The following is a 15,405-nucleotide window of genomic DNA, read 5'->3' on the forward strand; positions in this document are numbered from 1 at the left end:
TCATAAGAGAGTATCAACTGGCTCTCTCCAACCTGGTATGCCCCAAATGTTTTTGGTAGTCTGAAATGGCTCCTGTCAGCGTTTGAGAAAATTACCAAATTTGATTCCAGCTTTCAGAGGACAGAAATATTGTTTATAGTGTCATCCCAAGTGGAGTTAGAGAAATGTAAAATGGCAGATCAACAACCGCTTTTAAATACCACCGACTATATCAGGAAATATTGTGGCATGAGAAATACTTTTTTTTTCTTTCCACTAAGGCTTTTTTTAAAAAAATGTGATATCTGGTTCATTTCTTTATTTAATGTTAAACATTTGCTTTATCTTCTGCTCTTTTCTCAGATTCTTGAAGATTTATCTTGTGTCAGTTATGTAAGGAGCATAATGATGGGTGAGTATGCTATACTAATCCATTTAATTGTCGATTTTGAGACTGTTTTAGAATCTACCATGTCAAGAAACTTCTCATTAAAGCAATTCTCATTCATTTTTAGATATGATCAGATTTATTATTTTACATTTAAGAATTAATGCATTTCTGAACAATTTCTATAATTAATGGTTTCCCTAATGCTGCAAAGTATTTGCTATCCAGGAGAGCAAATATGCTACTTTTATTCACCCCAAAGGACCCACTTGTTCCTCATTTGTGGTTTCTTTAATGATCATACAGCATATGCCTCAGTTAGTAATTGTAGATTTGTGAGAACTACCACACAACTATCCATCTTTTGATAAACTCATTAGTGGAATGTAGTTTTAATGTACTCAATGGTTCTGTATATATTGCTGGATCTACTTAAAATAATCAAGGGGAGAACACGTCCCATGCTTTTTCCATCTGTTGGGTTCACATATTCTGTTAGGTTATAATGTGATTTGCTGAAGTACAGGAAAAGGCTTGTTTTATGTGAATATAGCCATTATGCTGTGTAAACTGCAGTTCAGCTCAATGTTATGAGTGAAACCATTTGGTTCATTCAGCAAAATATGATTAAATACATTATGCCTTAATGGAATGTGAACAAGTTATATTCAAAGGGTCCTTATCTACTCTCTTATATTTACCTTTTTAAAATAATATTTTAAAATATATTTCCTTTTTAGAAGCAGCAAGGACTCATTGAAAGCATATTCTGTTGCTTTCACAAGTTGTTCACATTAGTGTTGCTTGATTTATGTTTTCTTCCACGTAGGTGTATAATTTTTTTACTTCATTTTGTCTTCTGTTTATTTTTTTTCATAAGCCCAAAGTTGCAGACATTTAATCTTTTGCTCTCGTTATTATAGTTACCTTTCACTGTGTTAAAATTGTAGAGCAATACTAACACATTGCCTGTATTTTGGTGTGGTTTTTAATCTTTTCTCTATTGAAGTCTCACATTTATTCTTTAGTACTTTCTCTTTTATTATGTAGAATCTGCAACAGCAAGAAAACAAATTGCTTATTTTTTTTCCTCAAATAATACACTTTTTTTTAAAATTAAAGATGAAACTGCTGACTGTATGAAGATGGATGCTGGAGACTATATGCAAACTAATCATACTTCTGTGTTCAAGACTTTTCCTGAGCAACAGAATGTTATTTCAGGCAACCAGCATCCATTGTCTGACAACAAGGTTTGGGAATTGGCTACTTATGCTTTCTTGTCTGTATAACAATGTTTATAAATCAATATATGTCTGATCAGAAATTAATTTTGAAATTATATTTAATATAAAGAAGCTAGAAACTTATCTGTGTCACTCTGGCTACTTAGATCAAGATTTATAAGATTTTAATCCTCTGCTTCTATATATTCAAGCATCTGTGATTAGTAAAAATGCAGAAACATTTATTACAGAATATTTGGTACATGTGGTCCTTGCTGAACACCAATTGAGACTGGGATTTTCATCACTAAGTGATATGGTCATTGGGTGAAATATTGTGTAACAGCACCATTTAGTATCAATGGCAGGGACATTCCAACAGTTATAACTTGGAAAATGGTCATAAATACCATCCTTCAGCCCCATTGTAACTGAACAGTGATTGAATAAATGGACATTATGCAAGGAGTACCTGTACTTATTAATTTGATCCAAAAATTTTTGCCTTACAATCACAAACTAATAACATTTTGTTTATCAATTTCTTCTGTTTCCATTTAATAGCTTTCTCTGATTGACTTTTGCTTTTCCAACTTTGTTAATAATTATTTAGTACTGAAGTTCTATATATTGTAAAATAATAGCCATATCTAGATTGTTTTATACTATTTTTGTATCTTTTGTAATCAATTTTAATTATATTTTGTAACTGCAGAATTTTAGAGGGACTAGGGATTGCAGTTTTTTAAATTATGTAATTGTAACTAATGAACTTACTGAAAACATTTTAAATACAGTTCTCTTCTTGACATTTTCTTTATTTTTTGTTTCTCTGTGTAGTTTTTATCAAACAAGTTTAACAGCTTGGCGGGACCTTCTACTTGTTTAACCGGAAATACTTCTTGTAGTTTTAATTACTATCCAGGTAAGTCTGGCTGCAATGGTTTTGAAACAGATGAAGATCCATTAGAAGATTCTAACATTTAGGTTTTAAATCACATGTGATATAGAAATAAGACCTCATGTTAAATGAAGACCATCCCTCTATTTAGTGGACACTTTATATTCAATTTTACTATCGTACAATTTATAATTAAATCTAAAGCATCCACTAAATAGAGGGATGGTCTTCATTTAACAGGTTCTTATTTTCTTTTTGCCCACAAAAATGGCTTGGGCATTATTATGAGGGGAAGATTTATTGTTTTGGGATTGCCGGGCGACTGCTCTCTTCCAAGCGGGCTCCCAAAGAGCCGGGCACAGCCACATGAGCGAATGGCTGCACAACACGACAGCCATGAAGTGACCACGCTCACGAGCAGCCACCCGGCAAACCCCCTTTCCAGCCAGGCACAGCGCCATTCACTGACCTAGGGGTATCGCCAAGCGACGTGAGTGCCTGTTCGCTGCCGCCCGGTTCCTGCTGCTTGGCGCCTTCGAAATGCCAGTGAATTGCGCTCCACACAGCTGGAGAGGGGGGGTTGCGCGAGTGGCTGTTTTGCTCTCGCTCACGCGCCTCCCAGCCTCACGATGCTCTGGCCCAGTTCTCCCTGCAGAGCTAGGGCACCTCCGCTGCCGCCGTCATCTCAGCATGGCTTTTTCAGCGGCTTCTAAACTGAGTCTTCCGGCAGTGGCTGCTCTGGGCGTATGCTCTATGGCTGTATGCTCTGCCAGCAATTGGCCCACAACCATAGAGGGTACGCCCAGAGCGGCCATTGTTGGAAGACTAGGGTGTATGTAGAGCACATTGCAGTAGTCAAGACAGGAAGTGAGTAGGGCACAATTGACTATGAGTACGGATTTGTTGGTCCAGGAAAGGGAGTAACTAGCACACAACCCACAGTTGTGCAAAGGTCTTCCTGTCCACAACCACCACCTGCTCCTCAAGCAGGAGTTGTGAGTCCAGGAGAACCCCCAGGTTAAGCACAGGGTCTGTTTGTGGTAGCGCCACACCATCCAAGACCAGAGATGGCAATTCTCCCTGAGCTAACGAACTACATGGTCTTGCCAGGATTTGGACTTGTCAGGATTTAGACACTATGGCACAAGTGTCAAACTTGATCGTGTCACACGACGTATTGCAACATGTTTTGCCTTTGCAGAGCTGGGGTGGGAATGGCCTGCTTTGTGATGCATCAACCGGCCAGCCACCAGTTTAATAACCCTGTTCTATAGTTTGGTCTGGATTCAGGTTCTTTAAGAAAGGCATTGCTAATTTAGCAAGTATAGACTTAAACTTGTAAAATATATGTATTTTGATTGAATATTCTGATATGTTCATTTGCATATTCTTTGCATATTTAACTTTTTTTGTTTGCACTTTTACAATATTGAATATCTGTTTCTGAAAATGTAGATAGAACCAAGTAAAATTTTAGTATAGTTCAAAGTTTGGTAGGAAAATTTGGTAGTAATTTATTATGGACAGCCAAGTGACTATCCTCACGTCATTGTGATTTTCTGGGATTGAATTGTAGCAAATTTACAAATAAAAATACTCAATTATTAGCACAAAGCAGTTTGTTTAATCATAAAGCCAGTTGACTTTTCCCTTCAAAATATATTTTGGAAAATCTATTTAAAATCTTTGTAATTTCTTCTAAATATTGGGGAACATAGAAAACACATTTTAATGTGGTAGGTAATATAAGAGATTATGTGCATATCACTAACCATTCCTTGCTTCTTCTCTGGCAGAATCCCCAAGATTTGAGAGCTGCCCAGCAGCTGGAGTAAAAAGAACACTGGGAACAAGTGCCAATGGTCAGTGGAAGAGTTGCAGCTTCCCTCTTGGCTCTGTTTCACAGAAGCCCAGAGTAAGTCGCAGTGTATATTTTGAAACACGCAAAAATCCAAGGTACATAAAATTTTCTCAATTTTTTTTTTTGTCATTAACACCTTAACACTATTTGTTGTAGGTTTCGTACAATATGAAACATTTTGAAATGTAAGAAAGCTTAGATGTGATTGCTTAGGATATAAATGCTGGCAGTCCTCACCCATGGTAATTGGGACCAGCAGCTCTGCATTAAGCAATATAATTATAAGGTGCAAAGTCACATGACCACACCAACTTACAATAACAGCGTCAGCATTCATAGTTGCCATCTTTAGCTGAATTTTATGCAATTGCACCATCCTGCAGTCATGTCATAGTCATTTCTGACCTCCTGTCAGCTTCCCCATTGACTACTTGTTGGAAGCCAGCAATGAAGATCACAAATGGCATTCATGTTGCTATTAGTTGCTGGACGCTGCATCGTAATTGCAAGCCAGTTGCCAAGTACCTGGATTGTGATCATGTGACTTTGAGGATACTGTAACAGGACTTGTTATAAGTATCCCTGGTACAGTGTTGTAATTTTGAACAGTTACTGAACAAGTGGACATTAAAGGAAGACGGTGGACCAGTGGTTAGAGTGCAGTACTGCAGGCTACTTCTGCTAGCTGCGGGCGGGCTGAATTTGGCAGTTCAAATTTCATCAGGCTCAAGGTTGACTCAGCCTTCTGTCCTTCCGAGGTGGGTAAAATGAGGACCCAGATTGTTGGGGGCAATTTGCTGACTCTGTAAACCTCTTAGGGAGGGCTGTAAAAGCACTGTATATATGTCTAAGTGCTATTGCTACCTGTAATAGTTTTAATGGACTAATTGGGGAAGGGAGTGTCCATTATTCACAGACCTGCTAAATAGAGAATACATCACTCTGGTTCTTTGTATCATTTGGTAAGTTTGAAGCAACAGACTTCATCTGAAACATATGTATTTGCCAATTAAAGTCATTGAGGCAGGCTTTAATTGGAATATAGTCTGTTTCATGGAAAGTTCATTGCACTGAAGTCCAGTAATTTGAGACTTAGCTGTACAGATAGTCCTTAACTTACATCCATTTGTTTAGTAGTCAGTTACAGTGATTTATGACCAGTTTTCACACCTAGGACTGTTGAGACAACCCTATGGTAATGTGATCAGAATTTGGGCACCTGACAACTGACATATATTTATGACAGTTGCATTGTCTCGAGGTTATGTAATTGGTGTTTGTAACCTTCCCAGCCAGCTTCCGACAAGCAGAATCAATGGGGAAGCCAGATTCATTTAACAACCATATGAGTCACTTAGCTGTGGTGATTTGCTTAACAATAGTGGCAATAAGGTCATAAAATGGGATGACTCACTTAACAGCTGCCTTGCAGCAACAAAAATTTTGGGCTCAATTGTCATAAGTTGAGGACCACCTGTAGGGATACAAAAGTAGCTGCCAATGTCTTATCTTAGGTGAACTGCATATTTATTTCTTGTGAGATTGGCCTTTCTCCCAAGGAAAGGCTGAATCATGCTTTTAAATTGCATGGTTGGGAGTTGCATTATAGAAATTATTTGCATTTTTCCTTTCTAAAAAGACAGCCAAGGGTCTGAAAACCTTGTCTTACACGTTCAAGTGAATGGGCTACATGCCAAGTATGGCATCCCCTGGAATATGGGTTAGGAATTACCAAGCCGAACCACAACACCAAGCAGGAGATTGGGCCAAGGGTTGAAGACTAGGGGAGCTTCTGGGAAAGGAGGCTTGAGTCTTACAACCTATATAGACTTAATGATGTCCATTATACAAATGGTAATAGACTAGGTGAAGAACATTAAATTCAGAGTTTAAAGTGTGGAATATCAAGTCAGATGCTCTAGATTTTCCAACTTCTTCTCCATCCTCTCAAATGGGTTTGATAATTTCTGAATTTCTAATAATATATTTTGCAAACTTAAAGTTTCTTTCTGCTGTTGAGGTTGTGCCATTATCTCAAGCTGACAAACACTGCTGCTCTGGCTTGGAAGGTTTTTACAAGATTAAGCATAAATTCACAATAAGGTCTTATAAACATCATATAAACATTGTGGAAGGATTTGAAATAAGCAAGACATGAAAGCTATATCAGTGTTAACCTTAAGAAGCACTCTTAAACTGTGAAACACAGTATTGCATTATTTCTTGTTACCGCACATAAGTCTGAATTCATTATGATTTTTTTTCCACCTTACTGTATGCTTATGTTGTCTTTTTAAAAAGAGAATAAACATGGTTTGCTAGGGTTTCTATATGAGTTTTTCTAGATTGCATAGAAGCAGTCTTAAAACTTGAATGTCTTTATAAGGCTAGCTAAAAAAACTTACTTTTTTTTTTTCTTTTCAGTATGACTGCAAATTCCTTTGTAGGAAAATCAAACCACCATAGTCAAATTTCTGCCTATGAAAAATCCTTTCCAATTAAGTCCGTTGCTAATCCATCATGTCGGCGGAGCTTATTAAGTCCCAAGAAGTCTCAAAGAAGATTCATCAGCACTGCAGAAGAGGTAGGTGAAAAAGGAAAACAAATAAATTGAAGCTGCTTTGGTGGAGGAAGACAGAGTTAAATTTTGTTGGACTGGAAAGTACGTACGTACGTACGTACATACATACATATCTTGTGTTATAGATTTTTTCCAAGATAATGTTGAAATATCTCACAATGATTGATTCAGTTATCTTAATTATATAAAAGAGCAGCATTGACTTAAATGTCTAGTTGCTTTCAGTTCAACTCCTGGATTTTAGGCTGAGAGAAGAAGTAGTACCTAGAAGAACAGAATAATAAAAAGTGAATAAACCTAAGGGATTATTTTGGTGAGAAAATCGTAAACAAAGAAAAAGATGAATAAGAAAAGAAGACATTGTTAAGAGATGCCCGTAAATAAGTGCTGCAGATGTGTTAAATATAAGTGTTCATAGACAAACCAACTATCCGTAAGCCAAATTCTTATTTTCTGTGGAATGCTATATGTTAAATAAATAAATACATTTCTGTGGAATCATTATTTATGCAAATGACCATTGCTCTCACTGAGATTATTTTTGTCCCCGATGATGAGGCTTATGGATGTTTGTTTTAGAATCTTAATTTATTCTTATATAAACTTACTTTGTCAATGATTAATTAGTTTAAACCACTTTTGCATCCTATAAAATATTCTGTTTCTATGTAGAAACTCTATTGTACTGTGTATTTTCTGGTAATATATTGGATTTTTCCCCCCTCCCCAGACAGTTCGGGAAGAAGAGAAAGAAATATACAGGCAGCTGATTCAAATGGTTACAGGGAAAAATCTGTCAGCTTCCAAAGCCTCTTCATTATTGTCTCTTCACCTGTGAGTCTCTGAAATATATTGAATAATCTGATTGTCTACAAGTTTTTTTCCAAAATTGCTGGCCTTTTGCTTTTGTTTTCAGGACCAGGTTTGGAGGTTCCAATAAAAAAACTACAAAAGAAACCAAAAACAAATGTATGAAACCTTTTGATGTTTGTGGCCCCTCTATGGGCAACCAGTCATCCAGTCTTCTTAGGATGCAGGAGCACCATTCTCACAAACCACTGCCACAACCAGTTTGTAGTTTTACTACCCATGTTAACTTTGATCCCAAGACCAGTACACCCATACAACAAGCAAATCTACCAGCATTGGATATGCCAACTGAAGGTAAAAGCAACTGATATACCTTGAAATACTGTGGGTTTTATTTCCTGACCCCAAACTCTTGACTTACTATTTTCTCAAGGCCATCTGCATTGTTAATTCTCAGATGCAGGTTTGTTACTTCTTCCAGCCTAAATTAACTGAATAAATCTGAATTCAGTCATTGTATGGATTCTGTTTTGGAGAAAATTATTGGTACAGAGTAATGTTAAGTCTTGCACCCTGTTTTGTTTGATCTAGGATGTGATTCAGTTATAATGCTAAATGGCAAAGACTTCAGATCTCCAGCTCCAAGGCAAGTGGGCTTTCTGATTTGTAGAAACTACGATTTATTATTTGAGGGGAATAGAATTAAAAAAGAAATGGATGAAATTAATTTGTTGAGCTTAGACTGCCAAAATAAAGATAGCAAATTCATTGACACTCCATTAATTTCAGAGGGACTTTAGCATTATTTATTTCTGATGTTGGGATTGTCCATTTGGATTTAGTTTACTTTGAATAAAACATTTTAATGATTCGGTAATTTGGGCAAATTTTGTGGTTTTATGTAATAAACCTCAAATTTTAGAATTTTTTTGTGTCCCCCCCCCCCAGATTATGAATGTTAAAAAGTATCTCAGACTTTTCTCCAGAAAGACTTTTCTCTTTCTTCACTGCTTTTCAATTTTGCTGTTGTTTCAGAGTTCTTCTGTAGTACATTTGCAGTACCATTTACTGAAGCATTCTGTTTCCCATGATTTTTAAATATACAGTATCATTTAAGCAAAATGTGTAACCTTTTCCCAATCGCTGGCTCTGATAATGTTCTGAAATTGCTTGTACCGTATTTTTCGGAGTATAAGACGCACCAAGGTTTTGAGGCTTTTTTTTTTTTAAAGTAGGTAGGTAGATAGAGGGAGAGAAAGAAAGAGAAATATGGTAGGTACGTAGATAAAGGGATAGAGAGAGAGAAATAGAGAGAGAGAAATACAGTAGGTAGGTAGGGAGAGGGAGGGTAGGTAGGTAGGGAGAGGGATAGAGAGAGAAATACAGCAGGTAGGTAGGGAGAGTGTGTGTGGGTAGGTAGGTAGAGGGATAGAAAAAGAGAGAAATACAGTAGATAGGGATAGAGAGAGGGTAGGTAGGTAAGTAGGTAGAGGGATAGAGAGAGAAATACAGTAGGTAGGTAGGGAGAGAGTGTGTGTGTAGGTAGGTAGGTAGAGGGATAGAGAGAAATAGAAAGAGAGAGAGATAAGTAGATATGTAGGGAGAGAGAGAGTAGATAGGTATGTAGATGTTTCCAGGTGTACTTATTCATGTGCTGGAGAAGGAAATCGCTGAGAAACCTTAAGACTTTGTTTCTGCTGGCACAGCACTTGATCGATGTAATTTTCATCAGTTGAAGAGCTTTCCAAAAGGAAAAAAAGGTTTTTGCACTCTGCAAACCCCTGAAAAACGGTCCATTTTTCGTGAAAATGGTGAAGGGGCAGGGCTTCGGGAGGCAAAAAATGCTGCATTTGATGTATAAGACGCACCCAGATTTTCAGCCTCTTTTTTAAGAAAAAAAGGTACGTCTTATACTTTGAAAAATACAGTAAATTTTTGGTAGAAATTTTTGTTTGGTTGCCAAGTGCACAATTGGACTTAATGTACTGCTCTTGATATTTTCTTCTGTCTTAGCACTACAATTGAACTTAGCTTTAATACTTCTTATTTCCTTTTTTCCTGAAAGAAACATTAATCCTTTTACTTTCTGCTTTCCTTTCAGTACACCTTTCTTTGAGGCTGAATTGTGGATAAAAGAATTGTAAGTACATTCCATTTCTAAACACTTATTATAGTTGTTCTTCATAAACTCCTTATATAATCAGCTATTTAGCTCTTGTGTCTTTAGCTTAGTCTTTCTTAAAGCTAAATTTATCTTCTTGATTTGACTAGCAAAAAAAAAATGCTTTTGGTTTCCTTTTCCATTACTGTAAAGAAGCTACGCAGTCTGAATTCCTATTGCTAATGAGGGGAGAAAACTATATGTTAGATTCACATATCTTTGTTGTAGTATATTACATAGGGTCACATATGATAGACTATACCAAAGGTTACGGGACTTTAATTTATCAATCTGTGGTGTCAAGACTGAAAATATTTTATAGAAATCACTGAAAAATCTGTGAGGAAGATGGGCAGTTAAGAAGCATGCTAAATAAATAAATAAATCACCTGTGAAATCACTTTTCTACTTGCATACCAATATTGAAGAGCTTTCACAAGTAAATATAGCATTCAAATCCCAGTACCAAATCTTAGTCTGTATTATTAGATCCTTTCTTGTAGAACTTGCAGTTAAATTTGGGAAGTATTTAGAAGATTGTTGCTACAATTTACCCTTCTGACTTTCTGAAGAAATGGAGTGCTGCTGTGATATTACTAGAGGGAGTGCATTCATTTTTTCCCCTCCTGTTTACTTTTCAGGGGTCTAGGAGGATACCTTAAAACTGCCTCCACATGGCCTCAATCTGACTATTTGCTACAGAATGCTACCAGTTTCATCTAGGAATTACCAATGAAATGCAAATGAAGTCCAGTGTGCAGTATGCAAGTTGCCTACCTTGAATTAAAGATGCATGTGGGTGTCCAATAGGACTGGCAATTAGGTTAGCAGACATGATACACTCACCCAGCATTCCCCATCCTATATCTCAAAGCAACCTTCCCATAAGGAAGGAGCAGAAGCTGAAAGAAATAATAAAACAAGCATAACTAAAAGTGTGGAAAAATAAATGTTCATGGTTGATAATTCTGGATATTTAGCTTATTGTGTACAAACCCCTCTCTAGAACCAGTGTATATGACTCCCGAGCCCGTGAGAGATTGCGACATATAGAGGAGCAGAAAGCTTTGGCATTGCAGCTTCAGAATCAGGTGAGAAAACTCAACATGGTTATTGTTTTTAAAAGCTCATCATTGAAATTATATCAGAGCTGAAAAAGTTGTCTGATTTTCCAGGTGCCTTTTGTCTTTGCTATGAATAACAATTGATGCAATTGGACACATAGTTTCCCTTAAAATAGACATCTGAATCCTTTGCTTTACTTTTAATGCATGCTAGTTTACCCATGTCCTGTTTGATCATCGTTTCATAAGTATTTACTTCCCTAAATAGAGTAAGAGAATGATCATAGGTAACCAAAAAATTAGTGGGAGTGGAAGTGACATCTGACTTTCTGCTACCTTCCCTCTTGACTTTGCTTGTGGGAAGTAGACAGGGAGTGTCAAAAATCATAATCACATCACCATGGCGGCACTGCAGAACAGCACATCAGTGTTGCTGCAGTTGTCACAAGTTTCTCAATACACAAGTTTCTCAATACAGCTGGTCTGAAGATCCTTGAAATTTCAATCCCACAGGAGTAATGGGTCCTAGATATTGGACGCATTCTTTAAAATGGCATGTATGAGGTATCTTGATTCAAACATTGTTGCCCCATAGTGCAACGTTTCACCTACTTGAAGGTTATAGATGAAGAGGTTTATAGATTAAATTGGAAACTGAGAAGCTATATATCGGCAAGCTTGACCACATTTATGAACAGTCACTAGATTTCCCTGTTGTTGATAGGGGCTTTAACATCATAAACCATAATTCCAGATAGATTTGGTGACTGCATCCTTCTGAACATCAACTAATGTAAGAAATCCTGACAATAGAGGTGGGCAATTTGATGGCAATTCCTGTCCACAGACATCTGAGATTGCACACTTGATGTAATGCTAAGTGTCACTATTTTAATGATTTTTTTAGAGACTGCAGAAAGAGACCCCAGTACCCGAGTCAATAAACTTACATCTTCGAGTTCCTCTTGAAAAGGAAATTCCTGTCACCATTGTTCCAGAAAATAATAAGAGAGTGGATAGTGAAGATGAATTTCCTGAAATTACAGAGGTTAGTTGTTAAAGTAATTGTTAAAAATCTTAATGCCTTGGTGAAATAAGTACCTGAACAATAGTTTATAGAGTTGAACAATTGTTGTGATAAAGTTATTTTTAAGCTGTGTCTTTTCCTAACGCATCTCTGTGATAGCATGCTCTGTCCTGTTTTGAAATTCTCTATTTCACCAAAAGCTAGATTTTGGGGGGGATGGTGGTATTTTAGCCTAATTTGATATTGCTGGTAGTTTTGTTTTCTGTGTTAAGTGTGACATTAAAATATATAGGAGGTAATCAAAACATTTCCAGACTTTTCCAAGAAAAAATTATTTGTAGAACATTATTATGTGAAATCTTTTTCAATATATAATAATCTTCCTGATCCATACCCTCTCCCTCCCAAACTTTGAGTCTGTCCAACCCATATATCTCCTCTGTGTTCTCACTCAGCATTTTGGCACTATCCTTCATAATGAAGTTTTTCATTAGGAGTCTGATTTTCAGGTTGAATTTAAGATGTCAGTGAAACCCAGTTCTCTTTCCTGTTAACGATTTATAGGAAATGGAGAAAGAAATAAAAAATGTATTACGAAGTGGAAACCAGGATGAAGTGTTGAGTGAAGCCTTCCGATTAACCATCACTCGGAAAGACATTCAGACTCTTAAGCATCTCAATTGGCTCAATGATGAGGTAAATCTTCAGTCTCCCTTTCAAACATAATTTTTAAACTCATGAATTGTGAGTTGTAAAGGCTTTTTGAGTCCATCCTCTACAGGTACCCTGAAGGGCAGCTGTCTAGCCATCATTCAAGTACATTCACCACTGCTCCAGATAATTGGATCTACTGTTTAACTGCTCTATTCTTACTGTTAGGAATTTTTCCATTAATGTTCAGATGAATTTTGCTTTTTAAAAATAACTTACATCCATTTTTTTCTCTGTTATGTAGTCTAGTGAGGTTTATACAGGTAGTACTCATGCTCATTTGTTCAGTGACTATTTGAAATTACAGAGGCACTGAATGAATGGCACTTGCACCAATCTGCAAAGTTATGACAATTGCAGTGCCCTCCTCAGTCACATGACAAAATAGCAATAGCAATAGCAACGGCAGTTAGACTTATATACCGCTTCATAGGGCTTTCAGCCCTCTCTAAGCAGTTTACAGAGTCAGCATATTGCCCCCACAGTCTGGGTCCTCATTTTACCCACCTCGGAAGGATGGAAGGCTGAGTCAACCTTGAGCCAGTGAGATTAGAACCGCTGAACTGCAGATAACAGTCAGCCAAAGTGGCCTGCAGTACTGCACCCTAACCACTGCGCCACCTCGGCTCTTGGATGCTTGGCAGTCCGTCCATATTTAAAACTGCAGAGATTCTTCAACTTTTCCCATCCCTTGACTCCATCCTCCATCTCTGCCCTTTGGCCCGCTGTACTCTGCAGCTACTGCCTTCCTGTGTTCCATCATCCCTAGATGACCTTTGTCATCTTCTTGCTCCCACTGCTAATCAAGCAATCCTTGCCTGACCCTTTGAGAATCTTTCTTGAAATCATACATATTTTCTTCATGAGACGTTAAGAAGAAGAGTTTGTGTGGCAGCAACTGTCTTGCAAAGGGCCAGGCTGGGTGCACCTCATCAGCAGTAAGGTATTTCCTAAAAAGAGAAACGCAATAACCAAGGGCAGGCCAAAAAAAAAAGTGCATTGGAGAAGAAGCAATTTCTGGTTTCCCCATTGAATTTCCTTATGTTAATATGGCAGGGAGCATTGGAATCTTCCTTCTTTCCTTTCTTCCCCTTCCCTGCCGGCAAGTAAATGTCTGCTGCTGGATGAGGGAGAGAGTGAGGGGATTGTGAGACTGGCTGGGAAACTCATGACATAGATGAAAATGAAGATCACATGACACAGCTACAGCACAGCAGCAGTTGATAGCACTAAAGCACCTATAACTTTCCCAAATTTAATTACTTTAGGAGTCATGGGTCCTGGACTTTGGACACATTCTGTAAATTAGCCCATTAAAGGTTGGTTCAAAAATTGTTGCCCTATGATGCACTGTTTCACCCAGGGTCATGACAGAAGATTTTTAGTGGTATATACCTGTACATAGAAGCTTTTTAGGGATAGAGAAGAGCTGTTTGAAAAAAAATACCAAATACATGTATTTCTCTCACACACAGATTATTAATTTCTACATGAATATGCTGATGGAGAGGAGTAAACAGAAAGGCTTTCCAACCGTTCATGCATTTAACACATTTTTCTTCACCAAGTTAAAAACTGCTGGGTATTCAGCTGTAAAACGTTGGACTAAAAAAGTAGATATATTTTCTGTGGACATTCTATTGGTTCCTATTCACCTTGGTGTCCATTGGTGCCTAGCAGTGAGTATATTATGCATATTTGTGTAAATGTTCAAGTGAATTCACATCAGCTCTTTCAAATGTTCCTTGTCTGTTCTAAATGCATTCTAAATTCTTTATGGTGGCTTTTCATTTTTGCATTTTTACTTTCCCAAATGCTTGTTTCTGAAACACTTTTCCATTCTGCTTGCTGCATTATCCCAAATGTGTCAAAAGTACATAGTTCTGTGTAAAATTGTGCCAATGTCTTAATACAGAATTTTTGCCTTGTTTAGGTTACTGACTTCAGGAAAAAAATCATCACCTACTACGATTCAATGGGTGGATCCAACAGTGAAGCTTGTAAGATACTCTTGTGAGTATCTCTTTTACATTAAACATGTTCATGTTTTCCTCATTATCTTAGGATTGATAGCAACAATCTTCATACCAAATGATTTTTGCTGTTATAACACTTGGGAATACTGAACTACCAGGGTATTTTCCAAAGAGACAGCTAAAAACGTGTGTGCTTCTGTAACATGAAAGATAGTTGGCACCTTCTGTAAAATCAATTCAAATAAATCTGATAAATTGCAGTCTTAAGTGTACTGTATTTTCATTTAAAAGTTCAGAAGGTTAAGGTGGCGCAGTGGTTAAATGCAGCACTGCAGGCTACTGCTAGATCAGCAGGTCAGCGGTTCAAATCTCACCGGCTCAGGGTTGACTCAGCCTTCCATCCTTCCGAGGTGGGTAAAATGAGGACCCAGATTGTTGGGGGCAATATGCTGACTCTCTGTAAACCGCTTAGAGAGGCCTGAAAGGCCTATGAAGCGGTATATAAGTCTACTGCTATTGCTATATATGAGAATAGAAAAATAAAAGGAATGTAACATATAAGGCAATTATAAAAAGAGAGTAATCATATTTGGTAATAAGGCCCTTAAAAATTCAGAATAACAGATTTGGAAGGGACCTTGAAGGTTTTCTAGTCCAACCTCCTGCTTAAGCAAGAGACCCTATACAATTCTGAACAAATGGCTGTCTCAAGATGATGGT

The 15,405-nt window shown here is 37.3% G+C and overlaps 1 protein-coding gene across 2 annotated transcripts in view; it reads left to right on the forward strand.

Moving 5' to 3' along the window:
* The window catches only part of SENP1 (SUMO specific peptidase 1), a 30,156-nt gene that overhangs the window by 1,817 nt on the left and 12,934 nt on the right, over positions 1 to 15,405 (forward strand). For both annotated transcript variants that reach the window (XR_015696065.1, XM_087710571.1), the window contains exons 2-15: positions 343 to 391; positions 1,490 to 1,620; positions 2,434 to 2,518; positions 4,291 to 4,450; positions 6,780 to 6,939; positions 7,667 to 7,770; positions 7,853 to 8,100; positions 8,338 to 8,392; positions 9,848 to 9,886; positions 10,914 to 10,998; positions 11,879 to 12,019; positions 12,563 to 12,694; positions 14,185 to 14,388; positions 14,643 to 14,722. Coding sequence is in view for 1 of the 2 variants with exons in the window: in XM_087710571.1 (XP_087566697.1) it covers positions 385 to 391; positions 1,490 to 1,620; positions 2,434 to 2,518; positions 4,291 to 4,450; positions 6,780 to 6,939; positions 7,667 to 7,770; positions 7,853 to 8,100; positions 8,338 to 8,392; positions 9,848 to 9,886; positions 10,914 to 10,998; positions 11,879 to 12,019; positions 12,563 to 12,694; positions 14,185 to 14,388; positions 14,643 to 14,722 (1,631 nt within the window). In the remaining variant the exon portion in view is untranslated. The remainder of the gene's footprint in view (positions 1 to 342; positions 392 to 1,489; positions 1,621 to 2,433; positions 2,519 to 4,290; positions 4,451 to 6,779; positions 6,940 to 7,666; positions 7,771 to 7,852; positions 8,101 to 8,337; positions 8,393 to 9,847; positions 9,887 to 10,913; positions 10,999 to 11,878; positions 12,020 to 12,562; positions 12,695 to 14,184; positions 14,389 to 14,642; positions 14,723 to 15,405) is intronic.

The sequence above is a fragment of the Thamnophis sirtalis genome, unplaced genomic scaffold (assembly GCF_051295495.1).
Source record: "Thamnophis sirtalis isolate CommonGarterSnake01/CBP01778 unplaced genomic scaffold, rThaSir2_p1.2 scaffold_3, whole genome shotgun sequence".
Classification (NCBI taxonomy): Eukaryota; Metazoa; Chordata; class Lepidosauria; order Squamata; family Natricidae; genus Thamnophis; species Thamnophis sirtalis.